General features: G+C 48.8%; 1 protein-coding gene across 2 annotated transcripts in view; it reads left to right on the top strand.

Moving 5' to 3' along the window:
* Positions 1 to 8,235: 8,235 nt before the first annotated feature.
* Positions 8,236 to 18,232, top strand: part of NHS (NHS actin remodeling regulator) — a 248,718-nt gene continuing 238,721 nt past the window's right edge. For both annotated transcript variants that reach the window (XM_015272985.4, XM_015272984.4), the window contains exon 1: positions 8,236 to 8,874. In XM_015272985.4, coding sequence (XP_015128471.2) covers positions 8,487 to 8,874 — 388 coding nt within the window. In that variant the 5' untranslated portion in view covers positions 8,236 to 8,486. The remainder of the gene's footprint in view (positions 8,875 to 18,232) is intronic.

Raw genomic sequence — 18,232 nt, 5'->3', positions numbered from 1 at the left:
TGTGCCTCCTGATTTATGCTGATGTGGGTAGTTTGTTTGATTCCAGTGCATTTATTCCTGAGTCTCACCCACCACTGACCAGCAGCATCTCCTTGTCCTGCTCGCCCACCAGTACCATGTGTGTTGGCACGTGTTGTAGTTGCACCAGTGAACATCTCACCTCTCCATGGCATGGAGGCCTCTGTCAACAGCCTGGCATGGCTGCAGCTGAGGCGCACAGCTCCTGAAGTGTCTAGTTTGGCTCTGAAGGCTGTTTTGCTTGGCAGCCCAGCTCTACCTCTCTGTGTCTGCACGACCACAACCACAGACATGCTGTCGATACCTCCAGACACGGGTGAGCAGGCCCTGGCCTGTGCAACTTCTTTGTTAGTGCTGCTTGAAGCCATAATTATATAATATGAGAGGGTTTTCCTCTTGCCAGCAGACAGAGTTAATGTTCAAAATCCAAAGTAATAATTTTAAGTATATTGCAGCTCAGCTGTAAACAGGATAAGGTTGTTTTTTTTTTTCTGTACACAATGAACAGAGCCCATTAGCAAAGCACAGAAGGAGCAGACATAAAGGTGAGTACCTGTATAATAGCTCTGTTTATCCCCAAAATAAATGCAGACTCTAATGACATTCTATTATTTAACGTGTTTCCGTACCTCTCTCAAGCCCAAAAATGATCTTTTCAGTTCTGCTACCATATTTTTTCTTGTTTAAGAGCAGATGACTAATTATGCTTCTATAAACTTTGTTTGTCTTTGAAACGATAATCACCTACTCCATCAGACTTTTCCTAGTACGGTGCATTTTCAGAGCACTTAAAGTATTACTTGTTAGTTAAACGAAACAGGGAGCTGATTTGACTGGCCACGATGAGCCCATGAGTTATCTCAGATTAAGTATGATTTACATCAGAAGGAACTTCTGTGGAAAAGCCAGTGCAGTGCTGAGCACTGCCACGTGCCAGATCTGCCAAAGAGCACAAGCTTGGATCAGAATGGATATTAGGAAAAATTCTTTCTCCAAAAGAGTGGTGAGGCATTGGAATGGGCTTCCCAGGGAGGTGATGGAATCACTTGTCCCTGGATGTGTTCAAGAAACGTGTGGATACGGCACTAAGGGATATGGCTTAGTGGTCAATATTGGTGGTAGGTGGACAGTTGGACTGGATCATCTTAGAAGCCTTTGCTAACCTTAATGATTCTATGATTCTAAGCTTCATGTAGTGCTTCACTGCAGGAGTTAAAACACCAAGGCTTGGGGTGCCTTCCCACCCAGCTGGTGGAGGGTTGGTGCCAAGCCACTGAGCATAAAGTTTCTCTTTTTGTCTCCATTGTGGACAGAGAGGTGGAAGAAGGAATTAGCCCACCTACCATGCAATTGCTTATCTTTTGTTATTTTGATTTATTTGAAAACCAAAGATTTACTCCTAGCAGACAAGCTTTTATTCATAATGGAAACCCATACAGATGGAAAGAATATGTGCAGGGCAGCATGAGCTTTTGCAGTGACCTACCCCAATGGTCTTCGAATCTGATTTGCTCCCTTCTTTGTTATTTTATGCTGCTGGAGCACGGACTATCTGATAAATTAAACTGCCACACAGAGTTGGAATATGGCCTGCAGATTGCAGGCCAGAGCTTGTAATACCCAGACATGCTCTTCTACACTTGTCTCTAAAGTCTAAGTGGGCCTGATTCATACCCAGCTTTCCTCTGCTGGGATCCAAACAGATGCTTGCCTAAAAACCCTGGATGATGACTAGCACAGGGCTTTGTGAGCGAATCTGTGATGTGGGCCTACCTGGCTCAAAAATGAGAAGCTAGCTTACTACAGCTACTTACACCTCAGTACTCAGTACAAGCAGTATCTGGAGCTGGGTGACGTAAGGTTGTGCTACAACACAGAAAGATGCAAGTGAGCTGAACACCCATCCCAGCAGAACTGGAGTTCCTCCCTTGGAGAGAAACGGTGGGAAGCATAGAGGCACCAACCTGACCTGGCCACCTCCTCTTCTCACCTCCACACTGTGAACATAATGGGAGAATCTGGCCTTTTACCGATCTTGTTTTGGTGACGTGAACTGTGAGCTGGTGGATTTCGGTTTGGTTGGTTAATCTTCTTTTTATTTTACATATATTCTTCAGAGAAGAGTCGGAAACAAGGAAGAAGGGGATAAGCACCAGAGTATAGAAACTTCAAATTACTTCCACATTTAGACCGCATAATAGAGTGCTAGAGCACATTCAGCATGCAATCGGCACGTGCCAAATTATTTTGGGAAGTGTGAAAAATGCATGTTGTTAATATTGAACAAATTATCTTCTGTGGATGCTGGGGTTTTCACTTTCTGTTCCCAATAAATCTCCCTTTCTCTTCACCACTTTTGCTCCCACTTTCCCGATACAGGCAAAATATCAGCTGAGGTCAGCTGAGTCCTGAAACGAGACTACTGCAGTCTGTGCCTGATGTGTACAAACTGCCAGATGCCAGCAGGAGAAATTAAAGAGAACAGTGAAAATATCCACTGTGCACAGGTTAAACCCCCACTGCTAACAAATCAAGTGTAATTAAGGAGTCAGAGCAACAAAGAGGTGGATGAATTTCTCACTGAAAGGAAAACATCTTTCTCCCTTACTCTTCCCTTCAGTGAATTATTGTTTCTTTGTAACAAATAGATTACTTTTGTTTACCACCTGTTTTTCTTTTTAATTGTGATCTCATAAAGTAGAACTTCATTTTGATTTGGTCTTGAGATCACTGCGCTTTCTTAACCATTATTATGTAGGTTGTTCCGAAGGTAACGCCTTGTATTTATTTCCACAGAAACAACAACAGAAACAAAGAGCACAAGAACACCATTTGATAGAGCAAATTCTCAGCTACGAAACTCTGTTTTTCAGCACAGTCACTACCATGAGCTGTGCATTTTCACCACCAATGAACGAGAGCCTGCATGCTGCGCTCTTAACAATCCGCACCAGCAGACGTGACCCACTGTCACCACTGCTGAAATGCAACACCCACCCCTCACTGTGCTCACACCCATGGTTTGGTCTCCACAGCCATTCAGAAAGCACTGATGAATGTCAATGGGTGCCATTTTTTCTGCACAGCAGAGTTCAGTGACACCCCTTTGCTTCATACACACCTCTATGTTAGATGCCATTTTGTCAGACTGCCCCTGTGTTCTTACGTGGCAGCGTGTAATGGGATACTGGTGGGAAGGTTCAGCCTATACTGCCATACCTCCAACATCTGCCTCTGATGTCACGGGTCAACATCATAACAAAGGAGGCATTACTTTTGGAGCAGGCCTCATATTTTTAAGGGCCCAAATGATAACAGTATTTAAAGAGATTTCTTTTTTCCTTCTTTGTTGTATTCCACTGCTGGCAGTCAATATGTTTTTCTGGGATGAGAAAGAATGTGAACTAATACTGGCATTGAAGGAAATTACAGCATTTGCTGTTCAGGGGGTGCTCCAGTGAGTTTTTCCTGACTTGCAATGCCAGGTAGTAGTGACGGAAAACACGAAGTTGATATGCACTTAACATGAACTCACTAGAGAGATAAGGAAGTTTCCTTATTAAAATAGACATTTCTTAGTAATAAAACTCAACTATCATGTCAGCCTTGACTTAAGGCACATTTTAAAGAAAGCATCAATTTAATAATCACTCCTCAGTTTGAAATGTCATCCCTACTCTGGTTACAAGTAAACTCTGTAACAACTGTAATTAAGAGAAAGGGAGTTAACTTTCAGTTTTTAATTGTTTTGCCTGCACTACATGATTTGCAGCATCATATGGGGCCCAATTATCCATCTCGCTACAGGTACATACACTGCTGCAGGCTCTGCATTTTTCCTACTTAAAGCAATGACTAAAGCAGCGGGGTCATAGTTTAAGGGTGAAGAGGATTATGATAACACAAATACTAACAAATAGCAGAAAGGGCAGTAGCAGGCTGGGTTGGAATGGGAGCTGGTGACAGCACACACGTGGCAGGAGAAATCCAGAGGGAGAGGAAAGAGAAACTGACACTGAGAAACACCACCGCTCTGATTCCCATACAGCTGCTCACAGGGAAGCGGGAGGAGGGTTAGGAAACAGCTTTGCCGAGGGGCACAGAATTATTTTTCTCAAGGAGCTGTGAGGAATGGGCTGCCCAGGGAGGTGGCAGAGTCACCGTTCCTGGAGGTGTTTAAGAGGCATCTGGATGAGGAGCTATGAGATACGTTTTAGTAGCTTAGTGGTAGTGATGGTGATAGGATTGGACTAGATGATCTTGTAGGTCCTTCACAGGTCTGGTGGACTAGAGAAAATTCCATCTGCACAGCAATACTGTGATGGTAAACAGAGAGCAAGAGCGCATTTGTGAGTATTGTGAGATTGTGGGGGCAAGGATGGACAGGCAATATTCATTCCTGCCTATACCTAGCAGCTCCTAGAAGAGATTTGTTGTCTCTTCCCTTCTTTGAAAACACTCTGGATAGCTACATGTGCTAATAAAGTCACATGGAAGTGGGAGCTAGAATGGAAAAGACGTGTGCCTTAGTACATCAGCTCTGTTGCCATCAAAGACCTGGTAACATTAAAGTAGGAAATCCTTTTGGTGTCCAGAACAGAAGAGTGTTTTGGTGAACGCAGGACATGCTGTGTAAAGCTGAGCTGCCAGCATTTCGTCTGACTAAGCCATTCAGACCCGGCGAGCCTCTTTGGTAAAAGTATTTCTCAGCTACAATTCTGTTCTGGACATGATCTTTACATGTTCGTACTGAAACGAACAGGCAGGGCTGTGAGACCTAAACGAGCAGGTCCCGACTCACAGCGGAGTGCCTGGCTGTGCTGCCTTCCTGCCTAATGGGCTTCCATTGTTAATGCGGCCTTGGTGTGATCAATGGATGTCGCTCTGGTCTAAGTGCAGGACGGCAGCTGAGCCTTAAGGACAGTTTTTGAATGAGGATGCTTTTTGCTAGCCTGAGTGGGTACAGGTTTGGTAATGTGCTGCCTGTGACATCTTTGCTGGGAATAAATACATGATATATTAGTGGGGCTAGTGTCAGCGATGACAGATACTACATTATGGTCAAAAGGCCACAATTTCATTAATATGATGCCTGAAGGCATCTTCCTGACAGTCGTGGAAAGAGGAGGAAATGACAATAGCCTGAAGCACTCATCAGCCTCTCCTCTCTTTTTGGCGCTGTGGAGTGAGGCGTACCGCAGCAGGCCAGAGCCAAGCTGGGCAAGATTGTTCAACCTCGCCTCCCTGTCTCCTGCACTCACTGCACCAGAGAACCACGGATTCCTTCTGATCTATCAGCGGTGCCGCCACCACCTCCACCAGCACGGAGCTGCCCCACTGGTGTCACTGTCAAATCATGCCTCAGCAGGGATGTCAGCAGTAAGTGCAAACTGGAGGAGGAGCACAGCTGTACTACGGCGGTAAAGGCAGGGAAGTTGCACAGCAGCTACTGCGTTCTATGACCAATGGCCTTCCCAGCAGCAGCAGCAGCAGTGAGAAGTCAAGGAAGAACTTTCTTGCACTCTTTTTGCCCACTCTCCCATCCTGATAATGCATGTACCTTTGAAGCAAACCGTCATAAACCATTCACTGCTATGAGTGAAAGCAAATGCCATCCGCAGCAGAATCCCAGCGCAAATTTGCTGCATGCAGGACAGCAGTACGACAAAACAGAAGGCTTTTCCTGCAATAAATAACCAAAATGGAACAGTTTCACAAGTTTATCCCTGTTCATGTCTGATACTCTCACTGACATGCTTGTCACCGAGGTCTGCAAGTGTGTCTAGAAATCTACTGATGCAGAGGGTTGGCCTGGGCTGATGTGTTCACAAATAAGCACCTTGGGGTACAGTCACAGAATTATAGAGTAGTTTGGGTTGGAAGGGACCTGAAAGCCCACCCAGCCCCAACCTCTGCCGTGGGCAGGGCTGCCCCCCACCAGCTCAGGTTGCCCAGGGCCCCATCCAACCTGGCCTTGAGTGTCTCCAGAGATGGGGCACCACAGCTTCTCTGGGCAGCTGTGCCAGCACCTCACTGCGCTCTGAGGAAAGAATTTCCTCCCAACATCTAAACCAAACCTCCCCTCTTTTAGTTAAAAGCCATCCTTCCTGTCCTGTCACTGTCAGAGAGTGTAAAAAGTCAGTTCCACTTCCATTTGTAAGATCTCTTTTAGTACCAGAAGGCCACAATGAGGTCTCCTCAGAACTTTCTCTTCTTCAGGCTGAACAACCCCAAATCCCCTAGCCTGACTTCATCTGAGAGGTGCTCCAGCACTCTGATCGTCTTTGTGGCCCTACTCTGGACTTGCTCCAGCAGCTTCACATCATTCTTGTGCTGGAGCCCCAGGCCTGGACGCAGTGTTGCAGGTGGGGCCTCACAAGGGCAGAGTAGAGGGGGACAATCCCCTTCCTCTCCCTGCCGGCCACCCCTCTTCTGATGCAGCCCAGGATACAGTTGCCCTTATGGGCTGCAAGCACAAACTGTTAACTGAAGTTTAACTTCAGCCCCTGGCACTCTGTTGCCCCGCAGTCAGGACAGGGGGACAGGCCTGTCGGAGGGGCTCTTCAGAGAGGAGGTAAGTAATGAAAAGCTAAAAAATTAATGGCAACAACTCAGAGAGGGCAGGATAGAAATGCTACAGGACCTCCAAAATGAAGATACACTTACTGCTGTGGAGAGTCACAGGGTTGGCAGGACCTGCATCTTTCAGACAAGCGGACTGCTGTCTGACACTGGCTTCGTTTGACTGTGTGCGCTGGCCTGAGTCCGTGGCTCATAAGGATGTTGAAGAGAGATGCAGGATGAGTGCCTGACAGCCGCTTCCCTAAATGCCAGGTTTTATCCCTGGTGAGGGTTATGATGCTGCTTCCTGCAAGTCTGTGTCTTGTGAGCCCACTCCAGTTTGGATGGCTGCCGTCCCTTCCATAGCATTAAAACTTAGCCTTTCCATTCCCTGTCCCATTAATGAAACTCAGGTGAAATATTAAAGTACCTTTCGGTGAATAATGAATAACATACTTTGACTCTATTGGGTGGGAAGAGCAGTGCAGGCCATGCTCCAATACTGAGGATAAAAACCACCCTGTTGCAGAAGAAACTCTGGCGTAAGGGATACAGTGACATTAACAGTTCTGACCAGGTCTTAGGGCACATGAAGCATCTGTGCCAAAAGCCAGCAGTGGGTCCAACCCAGTGGGTCAGCTCTGCAGAAGGAGCCGTAGGTGGCTGTGTGCCCCTGGGGCAGCTCCCTGCGCTCACAGAGCCCGGTGTGTGTGCCTGTGAGCTGACAGTGACCACAGGCGTAAGGACAGCCCACATCATCACTCAGAGGGTGATGACACACTGGAACAGGTTGCCCAAGGAGGCTGTGGATGCCCCATCCCTGGAGGCATTCAAGGCCAGGCTGGATGTGGCTCTGGGCAGCCTGGTCTGGTGGTTGGAGACCCTGCACATAGCAGGGGGTTGAAACTACATGATCTTTGAGATCCTTTTCAACCCAGGCCATTCTATGGTCCTAGCAGGCAAGCTTAATCCAATATTTCCCAACTGTGGAATGTCAGCCTGGGGAAGGGCTGTCCTTCCACAGCAGCTTTTTCTGTGTCTTCTGCAGCTGCATGCTTACCACCGATAATTTGCAGGTTAAGTCCAGACTTCATGCCAGCTCTTTCTGAGGACCTCACAGAAGTAAGCTCGGACACTGTGCCAGAAGCAGCACTCCCATCCGACCGCAGCCCACCTTCCCCATCCCCGGAGGCGCTCAAGGCCAGGTTGGACGGGGCCCTGAGCAGCCTGAGCTGGTGGGGGGCAGCCCTGCCCGCGGCAGGAGTTAGGGCTCGGTGATCTTTAAGGTTCCTTCCACGCTAAGCCATTCTACGACTCTGTGATTCCGCAGACACCTTCCCGGAGGGCGGCTCCACGCGTGGGACCACGGAACACCCCGTGCTGGACGGGACCCCCGAGGATCCTCGAGTCCCGTCTCCCCGCGGACCCACCCCAAGCCCCAGAACTCCGGAGCTGCGAGACGCCCCAGGGCGCTTCCCGAGCCGCGGGTCGGAGGGGCTGGGGCCGGCTCCTACCGGCGCTCGCGGCTCCGGTTCCTGGGGCGCTGCGGGCCCTCCGGCGCCTCCTGGCGGCGGCCCCGGCCCGCCCCCGCCCCGCCGCCTCGCTCCTCCTCGCGGCCGCGGGATTCCTCTCGCCGGGTTTTCGGGCCGCCCCTTCACACCCGCCGCCGGAGCGGGACGGCGCGGCGTGCGGGCGAGGGAAGGAGGGAGACAGAAGGAGAGAGGGAGGCGGCGCGGATGCTCCCCGGCTCCCCGCGGCGGCAGCGGCAGCGGCGGATGCTCGGCGGCCGGCGGCAGCGCAGGAGCTCGGCGCGTAGCCGGAGCCCGGCGATGGGCGGCCGCGCGTGAGGGCGGCGGGGCGAGGGAGCAGCGATCCCCGCGAGCGAGCCCCGCGCCGAGGGCTCGGCCATGCCGTTCGCCAAGCGGACGGTGGAGCCGCAGCGGCTGTGCCGGCGGCAGCCCGCCGCCTCCGTGCTGGAGGAGAGCCGGGGCGCGGAGCCGCCGCCGCGGGACCCGCCGCCGGAGGAGCCGGGGGCGGCGGGCGAGGGCGCGCAGGCGGCCGGCGGCGAGCGGGAGGCGGCGGTGCTGATGGTGCTGGACCTGTGCGCGGTCAGCAACGTGGCCCTGTCGCGGATCCTCCGGCAGCTCTCCGACGTGGCCCGGCACGCCTGCACCCTTTTCCAAGAGGTCGAGGCTGACATCCAGGGCACCCACCGCCGCGTCCGGGCGCTGCACGGCCGCATCGCCGGCCTCCAGGGGGCCGTGCGCGGCCTCGACCCCAAGCAGGAGGCAGTGCGTGAGTACCGCGGCTCGGGGCGGGCGGGCGGGCAGCGGGCGCGGTACCCCGGGCGGAGTTGGGGGCTCCCGGCGGGGAGCGGAGCCCGTGGGAAGGGGCCGGGAGGCGCGGGTCGGGTCGGTGGGTGCCGCCGAGCGCCGCCGCGCCGCCGGCGGGAGGGATGATGTCAGTGGTTTGTGCCTTACGTAAGGAGCGGCTGCCCGGCTCTCCGGGCGCATCTTCTGCAGCCCGGGAGGGGGCCGGGGCCGGGGCCGCTCTGCGGGTGACCGGGAGGCGTCTGAAGGAGCCCGAAGCCCCGTCCCCGGGGTTTGCTCTCTTTGCCGCCGGTCCCTTTCCCGGGCGCGTTTGCCTTTCCCTTAGACGTGTCCGTGACTTTCCGATGGAGATGTGAAGCTCCGAAGTAGAAATAATCGAAGGGTCCGCGTCTTTCATCCAGTTTTCCGAGCCGTATAAAATAAGGAAGTTTGGTTCGTGACTTCGTTCCGTTTAAAGAGCGGCCCGACGAGCCGGGGAGGCGGGAAGAGGAGGGGAAGGAAAGGATGAGGAGGATGAGGGCAATACGCGACTTCTGTTCCGAGCAATAAGTGCTTCAATCCTGCTGCCTCTCCACCCGAGCCATAAAAGCGGTGACGGGCTGCGCAGTCCTATCCGCTGCGTTCTGCTGAACATGGCTCGTGTTTACAGCAGCGTAATGATTCTGGGCTCTCGCTGACGCATACGCTTCCCGAAGCGCTCCCGAGCGTTTTCTCATAGGTAGGGCTGCGGGCTGGAGGTGAGGGGTAGCAGGGATCGCTGCTGGTCCTGCCCTCATCGCGGCCGCCCTTAGGACAAGCGATGGTTTCGCTGGGGAATACGGTTCGGGTTTTGCCTTCTGCTGCTCCCCTCACGAGCCCGTGTATCCGGTGAGCACGGGGAGGTGAATTTACACCGGAGTAAAGGGACAGCGCGCCTTCCTCTCATCGTTTTCAACGAATGTGCCATTTTAAAAGTGCTCCTCACTCCCTTTTGGGAGCGGCGTGCAATAGAAGTAACTCCTTTAGGATCGGCGGAGCCGTGCCCGTTGACACCGTCGAGCCTTAAGCTTTCAGAGGCGTTTAAACTGGATCCTCGGCAGCTGGAACGGCGACTTTAGTGGGGAGGGCTTCCATACATCAACCCCAGCTCAGCCTGACGGAGGCTGCGAGTGGTTTGAGGACCGGGGCGCAGTCAGAGCGAAGTGCCGGGCTGTGATTGGGAACTGTGGGGAGCGGGAGGGCCGGCGGTGTGCCGAGGGAACGGGCTGGGAGATGGAACTCCTCGGGTCGCGTTCTCGTTCGAGCTGAGTAACTGTGCCCATATACCCGTGTAAGTGAGAGCCGAGCCGAGCCTTTCTAATCCCGACGGCTTTTCTTTTTTTTTTTTCTCTGTGGATTGTGCAAATGCAGCTTGTTTTCAAACCACGGCGCAGAACCTTGATATTGCAGCGCACTTATGTCGTGTGCTTAAGTAGAGAGTTTGGCTTTTCCCCCGTGATGATAAATGCAGGACCTGCCTCTTCGTCCTTCTTTTTCACTTTGAGCTCTCCTCTCCTTAGGAGGGGAGACACTTACGGCCGTGACCCCCCTCCCGGCTGCCTGCTGATCCTCCACTCACCCTTCACACAGCATGCGTGGCGCAGTGCCGCCGGCAGGGCTGTGGATGTCCCCCGGTCCGGTGACCGAGGGCTCTGTCCCGAGCGCTGTTTGCCCTCCAGAGGCGTTCATCCTGCCCGCAGCTGCTTGCAGGCACAGCACCCAGCCTTCTCTTCTCTCTGGGCAGCCCTGGGCTGCACGTGCTTTGGGCAGGATCGGCTCTGTCCCCATCCAATGGGCATGGGTAGTCTGCTTCTTCGCGTGCTTCTGGATGCTTTTATTCCCAGTCCGGTGCCGGACCGTTTGCATAGTGCTACATCTGAACATCTCAGCTGGGACCTGGAGCTGAGCCACGCTGTTCTGCTCTTCTTCCTGTCACCCTCAAATCCATACCCACCCGCAGCACCTCCTGCTGGCCCACGGACCTCTCAGCCTTCCCAAGGACCGTATCAGGTCCTTCCCAAGGACCAGATACAACAGCCCCGCAGGAAGCCGCCCATCCTTGCTGTAGTGTATAATGGCAGTGTGCATTCTCCTTTCTGAGCTGACACTTCCTCCACTGTTACTTTCAGCAGGACTGTGCTCATGTTTGTTTTAGGCATGCTGTGCCTACATAATCAATTCCTGGCAGTGTTTCACTCAAGTCATGGCACCCAGTTATAGAATCATTAAGGTTGGAAAAGACCTCTAAGACCACCTAGTCCAACCACCAACCCATCACACCATGCCCACTAACCACATCCCTCAGTGCTACATCCACACGTTCCTTGAACACCTCCAGGGATGGTGACTCCACCACCTCCCTGGGCAGCCTGTGCCACTGCCTCACCACTCTTTCAGAGACGAAATTTCTCCTAATATCCAACCTGAATCTGCCCTGATGAGACTTAAGGCCCTTCCCTCTAGTCTAATTGCTGTTACCTGGGAGAAGAGGCTGACTCCCACCTCACTTCAACCTCTTTTGTTCTCATCAAAGCACTAGCAAGCACGGGTGTCCACAGGTCTGCCCAGGACCACTAGCCTCACAGCCTGTTCATGGAGTCTAAATGCTACATCTAAGTCCAACTCAAAACCAGCTGGAGATTTGGGCTTTGCAACATGGAACAAGCTGGTGGTAGGTATGCACCTGCTGCACATGGGATGGTCATGCTAAACTTGCTGCTCACCAGTAGCCAGGGGTGCTAGGCTGCTTGATGCATATGCTGGGGTGCTGCGTGCTGGCGTGTGAGCAGAACAGCTGTGCAGCCCAGCCATGCATTTTTTAAGTACCAGCTTAAAACAACGAGGCTATCTCAGCACAGCGAGACATTCTTGATGTAACACCAACTGCAGCATGGTGGTTTGAGAATAATGCTACCAGACATGCCCTAGATACGGAGCTGTGACATTTGAAGGCCTTTTTCTCCATGCCTTGTGAGCCAGCTGCGTTGCAAACTCCCCTTGTGATGAAGGGGTGGCCTGGGTAAGGAAAAGGAATGCTGGGCAGCCCCATCAGGGGAGCTCCTGGAGCCAAGGGTTACACCTTACCCTGTTCCAGTCTTTGGTAGTTGCAGACGTGATACCAAGGGGAAGGGATCGGGAGGTTGCTGCCTTGAAAGCAACAGTGGCGTGTTTTACATTGGAAGTTATTTATTGTTGCATTCAAATGTTGAGTTCAGGGACTGTTAACAGCAAATTGAAATGAATTGATTACAGCATGTTTCTACTAATGCTTATCACGACGGCTGTCATTTTCATGAGGCCTTTCCGTTCTCAGCTTTGTTGCTGTTGAAGTGGTAAAGATTTGCAAGCCTGGATATTCTTTGCTCTACGAGAGCTGCCTGAACTGCGCTGCTGAGCTGCTGTTCAAGGTATTTACCTGTGTGTTGGTCTCTTGTTTTAGCCACTGTTCAGAAAGTGCATTTGGAAGATCTTCTCAGACACAGTAAGGGATGGACCGTGGGCAGTCAAGGGCAGGTCATCTTCAAAAACACCAGATCTCTCTCCCCTGCCTTCCCAGATGCTGATGATCCTTTCATCTTTCTTACAAGCCCCTGGACAGCTGGCTCCCTGCAAATACAAGTCCTTTCCCACTCTCCAATTGGAAGAGAAACAAGAGTGAGAAATGTTTTCCTGCTCAGCTCACGAACAAACTGCTTTGCCCTTCTGCCAGTCTAAGTACTTTGCTGCTTCTCATCATGATCAGCTCCGGGCTCTGCTTCTGAAGCAGAACCATGTGGGAGTAACATGATTGTTGTCAATGTTGCTGTTGCTTAGAGTTTTCTTATTAACAGCAAGAGATATGAGCAGCGTGATATTGGTTTCATAATCTTGGTGGCACAAGAATGTAGAAGTGCTGGATTTTGGTGTAGACTTGGGACTGAGTGCCTCTCTTTGTATCTGGAGTGATGATTTCTCCGTCCAGAGGACTACAGATCTGGTGGTCTAAGCGGAATGTCTTACTTTACAGAAACTGTAAACAGGGTGTTAGCCCTCTTGTTTTCTGAATAATCAGTGTGGCTGGAGAGCAGGTTCTTAAAGCCCTAGTTAACAAGATCCTGTTTGTACCTTGGCATCCTTGGGAATTCCATGCATTCCAGACTTTCTTTCTGTAAGCATCAATGTGTTACCAGAAGCAAATATTTCTAAAAGCAGTGCCCTTTCCAGCAGTTGTCTTATAAAAGACTTCGTTGCATCACTTTTCTGTTCCCGTTTTTCCTGTATGCTCGCATTTGGTGATACAGCTGCTTAGGAACGTGAACACCCCCTATATTACTCTGTTCATCAGAGGTCCCCCATACCTTTTTCCTCTTTACGGATGTGACAGTATTGAGATAAAACAGGCAGCTGTGAACTGCTCCTTTATTATTTTAGACTGTGCATTAATTTATTCTGTTCCATTGAAACTGGTTAGTGGAAACATCCTGGATAGTTTCACTTTTGGTTTTGGTCTGTTTCATTGGGCTTTCTAGATAGTTGTTTTCTTGTTGGTGGTGGTTTGGTTTTTTCATTTTTTTATTTACACACGGTTATAATGCTCTCCTGTTTGGGTTTTGAACACTGCAGGGAAATATTTAATCAATGGTAAGGTTTCCATGTCTCTTCTGCTGCAGTTCTACCATTTTCACAAAACATACGCTGGATGCAAAGCTCAGCAGATAACGGCCTTCCTCCTCCTTGGCTTACAGCACTGAAACCTCAGTTGCTGCTGAACCTAGAACCCTGCACCCCCGTGCTTCTGTTTCAGGACCCGGTTACATTGTGAGGCCATCCTAGAGTAATTGTACCTGGTTGTGCTTGCAGAGATCTTATGGAAGGTATGTAAGACTTGAAGAACAGGTGCCCTATTGAAAGAGAAGGCAATCAAGTGCAAGTTGTGTAGATAAATGCTGTGCTTTATCCCGGCTTCACAAAATCCTAGGAAACCTTTAGTGCAATTTCCATTACATAGATTTCCTCTTGTGTGGAGGCACAACTGTAGACCCCACAGATTAGATAGGTTTGCACTAGCAGGTCTCTGATACTGCTGACAACAAATGAGAACATATTTCTACCTTCCCTTAACCCTGCATTATAGAGTTATATGCATACTTATGCATTATAGCGCGTAAGTATTTCTGGGTGTAAGGGTAGTTACACTTAAAAATAGACACTAATGTAGTCTGGGGACATGAGGCACAAGAATGCATTCACCGTTCTCTTTGTATATTGAAATCATATTAATCGGTAAATCCTCATAGGGCACATAACAAAACCTCCAAAGAAAAAGAGTAGTATGTTAGATGCAGTGATCAATCATCTTCAGCTTTGTGTCCAAATTGAATAACACAGCCTCTTCATTTGTCCTCTTGGAAATGCAGGTTTTTACTTTTTGTCAGGTGTGGTTTTTTTGGTTTTGTGCTTGTTATTGCTTATTCAGTTGTTTTACATAATGCTCTTCTCTGATGTACTTAACTGTATTTTTCCCATTAATGAAAATAAGACAAGTTGTGGGTGTGTGAAAATTGGAAAATTTCCTCACTGCTTGGCTTCTTCTCAATGCAGAGAGCTGATGTCAAGTTAGCCCAGCCTGCAGGAGCAGGAGGCCAAACCATTGGTTTTCCTGTTTACCTTTTGCTACTGTTGGAACAACAAAGAAGTATAGGAGGAAAAACCTGCTCACTTCAGAATCCCATTTGTACCTTGCCCATCACATTAGAAAGAGTGCCACCATTTAGGAAGATTCCTTATCTTTGTTTACAGAATAGTGATAGAAGACCTTTTACACAGAATCACAACCCTAAAGAGCCTGAGGTCAAGAGATTTTTTCTTCACCCATTTAGTATGTGATAGAATGTAAGGGGGAGAAGTTTGTCAGGTTGCTTTGGCAGAGACATAGTGTTTTCAAAGTGCTGGTTGGCGCCTTCAGTCATGTTGACTTGTGTAGAGCAGACTCTGGCCTTTTTGCAGATAAAAGCAAAGGTTAAAATCCTTTGTCTTATTCAGATCAGTGGGACAGCTCTGAGAACTCAGTGCTTAGGGAGACTAACTAGCCTTTATCTGTATAACCTGGTAACAGTGGAATAGCAAGCAGCTGTGGTTCTCCTCTGAAGACATTCCCTGTTAAACAGATGTAAATCTTTAGGAATTTTGCTGAATCTCATTACTTGGTCTTCCACTGGGGTAGTACAGAAAACCTTTACCTGTTATGTAGTTATTTTTCATCCCATAAACAGTACTTAAATTGATGCAAGAGGTTTGAAATGATTGCTTAATTAGAGGGCCTTCTAGACAATGATCTGATGTCCAAATACACCCAAAGCTGGACTCCCCTCTCACTGCAGCTATATAGCTGTGCAATATCATAGCCATTAATGGGACTTCTTGTCCGGCTCATGCTCAATATCCAAACAAGGAGCTCCAGTGAGTTGATTAGAAATCCAGGTAGAAATAGCACAACTCCTTTAAGATCAATGAGATCTCCTTTACCCAGGAGTAAGACTGCAGAGAAAATGAAATCAGGTAAGAGACCTACGCTTACTGTGGATCTGATGACTGAATATCCTGAAACCCTCTTAAAACTCTGTGCTTCTGTTGAAGCTCTTTTATAATTTAATGTATGTGTTTGTATGGAGACGTGAGATGAGTATTTGTTGAAACCAATGGCATCATTCCTACTTCTGGTCAGTTCCCCTGCTGATACAATAGAGATCTGGAGATTAAGAAGTACGTGGATCCTTATAGCTTCCTGAGGACATGGGAAGGTCATTCACCTGTTTATTCACGTACATAAAAGATAGTAGTTTCCCTTTATGAAAGATGAAGGGCCTGGAGTGTTTCCAAAAGCTACTGCGTAATTCTCAAATGTCCTTGGACCGAGAGAAGAATTTTCGGGGAGGAAATACAAATAACCAGGCATAATGGTGCCAACCCAGCTGCTCTTCTGATTCGGCAGAAGCAGGTTTTGTTGACAATTCTTCAATAGGTTTGCTTGTTCTCTGACTTAAATTTCAAGGATCAGATTATGGCAGGTCTGGCACAGATATGAAAAGGTGGGGAGAAAACGTGGCACAGTCCAGCCACAGCCTCTCCTTATCCTATTAAGAATGGCTGCTGAAAGGCAGACTGGGCTCTTTCTCTCTCCAAAACTGGATAGCGAAGCAGACCCGGCTGTTTGAAAAGCCCCTAATCTGACACATTTCCTTCACACATGCCTAGATGTATTGTACCCAAATCAGAGGCCCACTGGGAGCTCTTAAAAGCAGTGTTACGATGTCCAAAGTGGAAAAAAAATATGACCAGCTCATGAGAATAATGCACACTTGCATTTTGAAAGCATTGCTGCGCAGCTGTGTGGTCTTCTGAGTCAGAGAACTGGGATTTTCAAAAGCTGTTCTTTCCAATCGCTTGGCATCTCCACGTAATCGGAGTCTGACATCAGACTCTCCACTGGAACTACTTGAGCTATTAGGCTGTGAAGAGCAGAAGCCTTCTGTGTTACTGAGTGTGCGTGTGCGGGGAGTTTTTTCACTTCCTTTGATGTATTAGCATCAAGAGAGGGAGTCTTAGCTTCATTCCTAATTGCTTCTCGTCTTTGAATTTATATACCAATATGTAACTAACTGCAAAGGGAGATAGCAGAATTTATAAAAAGTTCAAAAAGGCAGGGCTTAGAGCATGATTAAAATAAAAGATAGCATACAGCGTGTGCTGTTTTTAGCTGAAGTATCTCCCCAGAATACTTTCCATTTACATTTTCATTATATTTAACCGCTTCTAATGCGCTGCTCAGTTTAACAACAGGCATGTTTTTAGGGTAGATTTTATAGTAGATATACACCCACTGTGTCCTTAACTTGAGACTTTAAATTGCAGTATCTGTATTGGACAATCTTTTCTTATGCCTTCTTGGCTGAAGGCAGGAAGAAAGCAGTAGTGATGGAACCTAATTAAGCCTGTGGCTTAATTACATCTGGACTTGTATGCTTGAAATGCTGCTAGATTCAACGGGAGCCGTGTGGCACTGCCATGTGAAGTCCCAGCAGAGAATGGCTATTTTTTTTTCTAATAGGATCACTGTAATTCTTACAAAGCCACTATGGTTTTCACTTTCTTTACAGCTGGACTTTGAACTACAGCCGCTCAGGCTGAGTCCCTGAGAAAGTTTGGAGGAGCTTTCTTGCTCGAGTGTACACGTGATTAAGGAGAATGAGCATAGAGCGGTGTGTTTGTGCTATAAATATGTATAGCTTGCTCTGGCCTCTACAGCTTTTCCTCTGCCTTCTCTGATTGGCTTTTTTGTTGTTGTTGTTAGCTAGCTGGTGTTTGAAAAGGCCCTTAAGTCGGTCTGGAGGGAGGGCATGTTGAGGGGAAAAGGCGACGATCCTTCTCCTCAGAGCCACATGTAATTTTCTGTGGCTGCAGAATCAGGGCATTTTGAGGGATGAATTATGTAGGGGACACTGAAAAATTCCTCGCTTGGCACAGGCTTTGGGTTGCTATGATAATTTAAGTGATTTAAGTGAAATAAGAGATTAATTATGATTAAATACTTATCGTGCAAATCAGAGCAGGTCCCAAGAAAGGGTACTTCCCAGCTCCACCTCCCCTTACTCTCCTAAGATTTGTTTGCTGACTTGCAGGAAGAAGAGGGCCAGTTCTTGGCATAGACATGGCTCTTTCTTTGCTGAAGAGGAGGATAGTCAAGAGAGGTACAGTGATTCCTCAAAAACAAATCAGTATATCAAGGATTGACCATTGACTTTCATGTGACCGTATCTTACCCTGGAAACTACTTAGCTCAGCAGTAGTACTTAGCAGTAAATACTTAGCTTTTTTTTTCTTTTTTTCCCCTTCCTCCTTGTTCTCCTGGCTTTCCTGTAGCACAGCAATTATAACATCATTTTATGGGCTCCTGTCCCAGCATGCTTAAGATAGTCTGTTTTCTCTCCTGGGTTCAGTCTTTCCCCTAGGTCAAGTATTGCTGCAGCAACCTGAAGTCTTGGTCAGCAAAGCAGGTTGCCTGAAGTCTTGCACACAGTGAACACACCAAAGCTAAATTTTCCCTATGGCATGGATTATTCTGACAACACTGTTTTTAACCTGGTTTCTTACTGAAGCAATAGCATACTCTGTGCGTGTATAGCAGGGGAGTGGGTAGGCATACCTATGTATCTCGTACCAGCCACTTTAGAAACTTTATATCTGTTATTCAACTACAATCTCAACTACATTGCCACAGGGTAGGAATCATAAAAGATGCTGACAGGTAAAGGAGAGAACAGGCTATT

Source organism: Gallus gallus, chromosome 1 (genome assembly GCF_016699485.2).
Source record: "Gallus gallus isolate bGalGal1 chromosome 1, bGalGal1.mat.broiler.GRCg7b, whole genome shotgun sequence".
NCBI classification, from domain to species: domain Eukaryota; kingdom Metazoa; phylum Chordata; class Aves; order Galliformes; family Phasianidae; genus Gallus; species Gallus gallus.
Note: the sequence above shows the minus strand (reverse complement) of the source record. Positions and strands in the feature narration are given on the sequence as shown.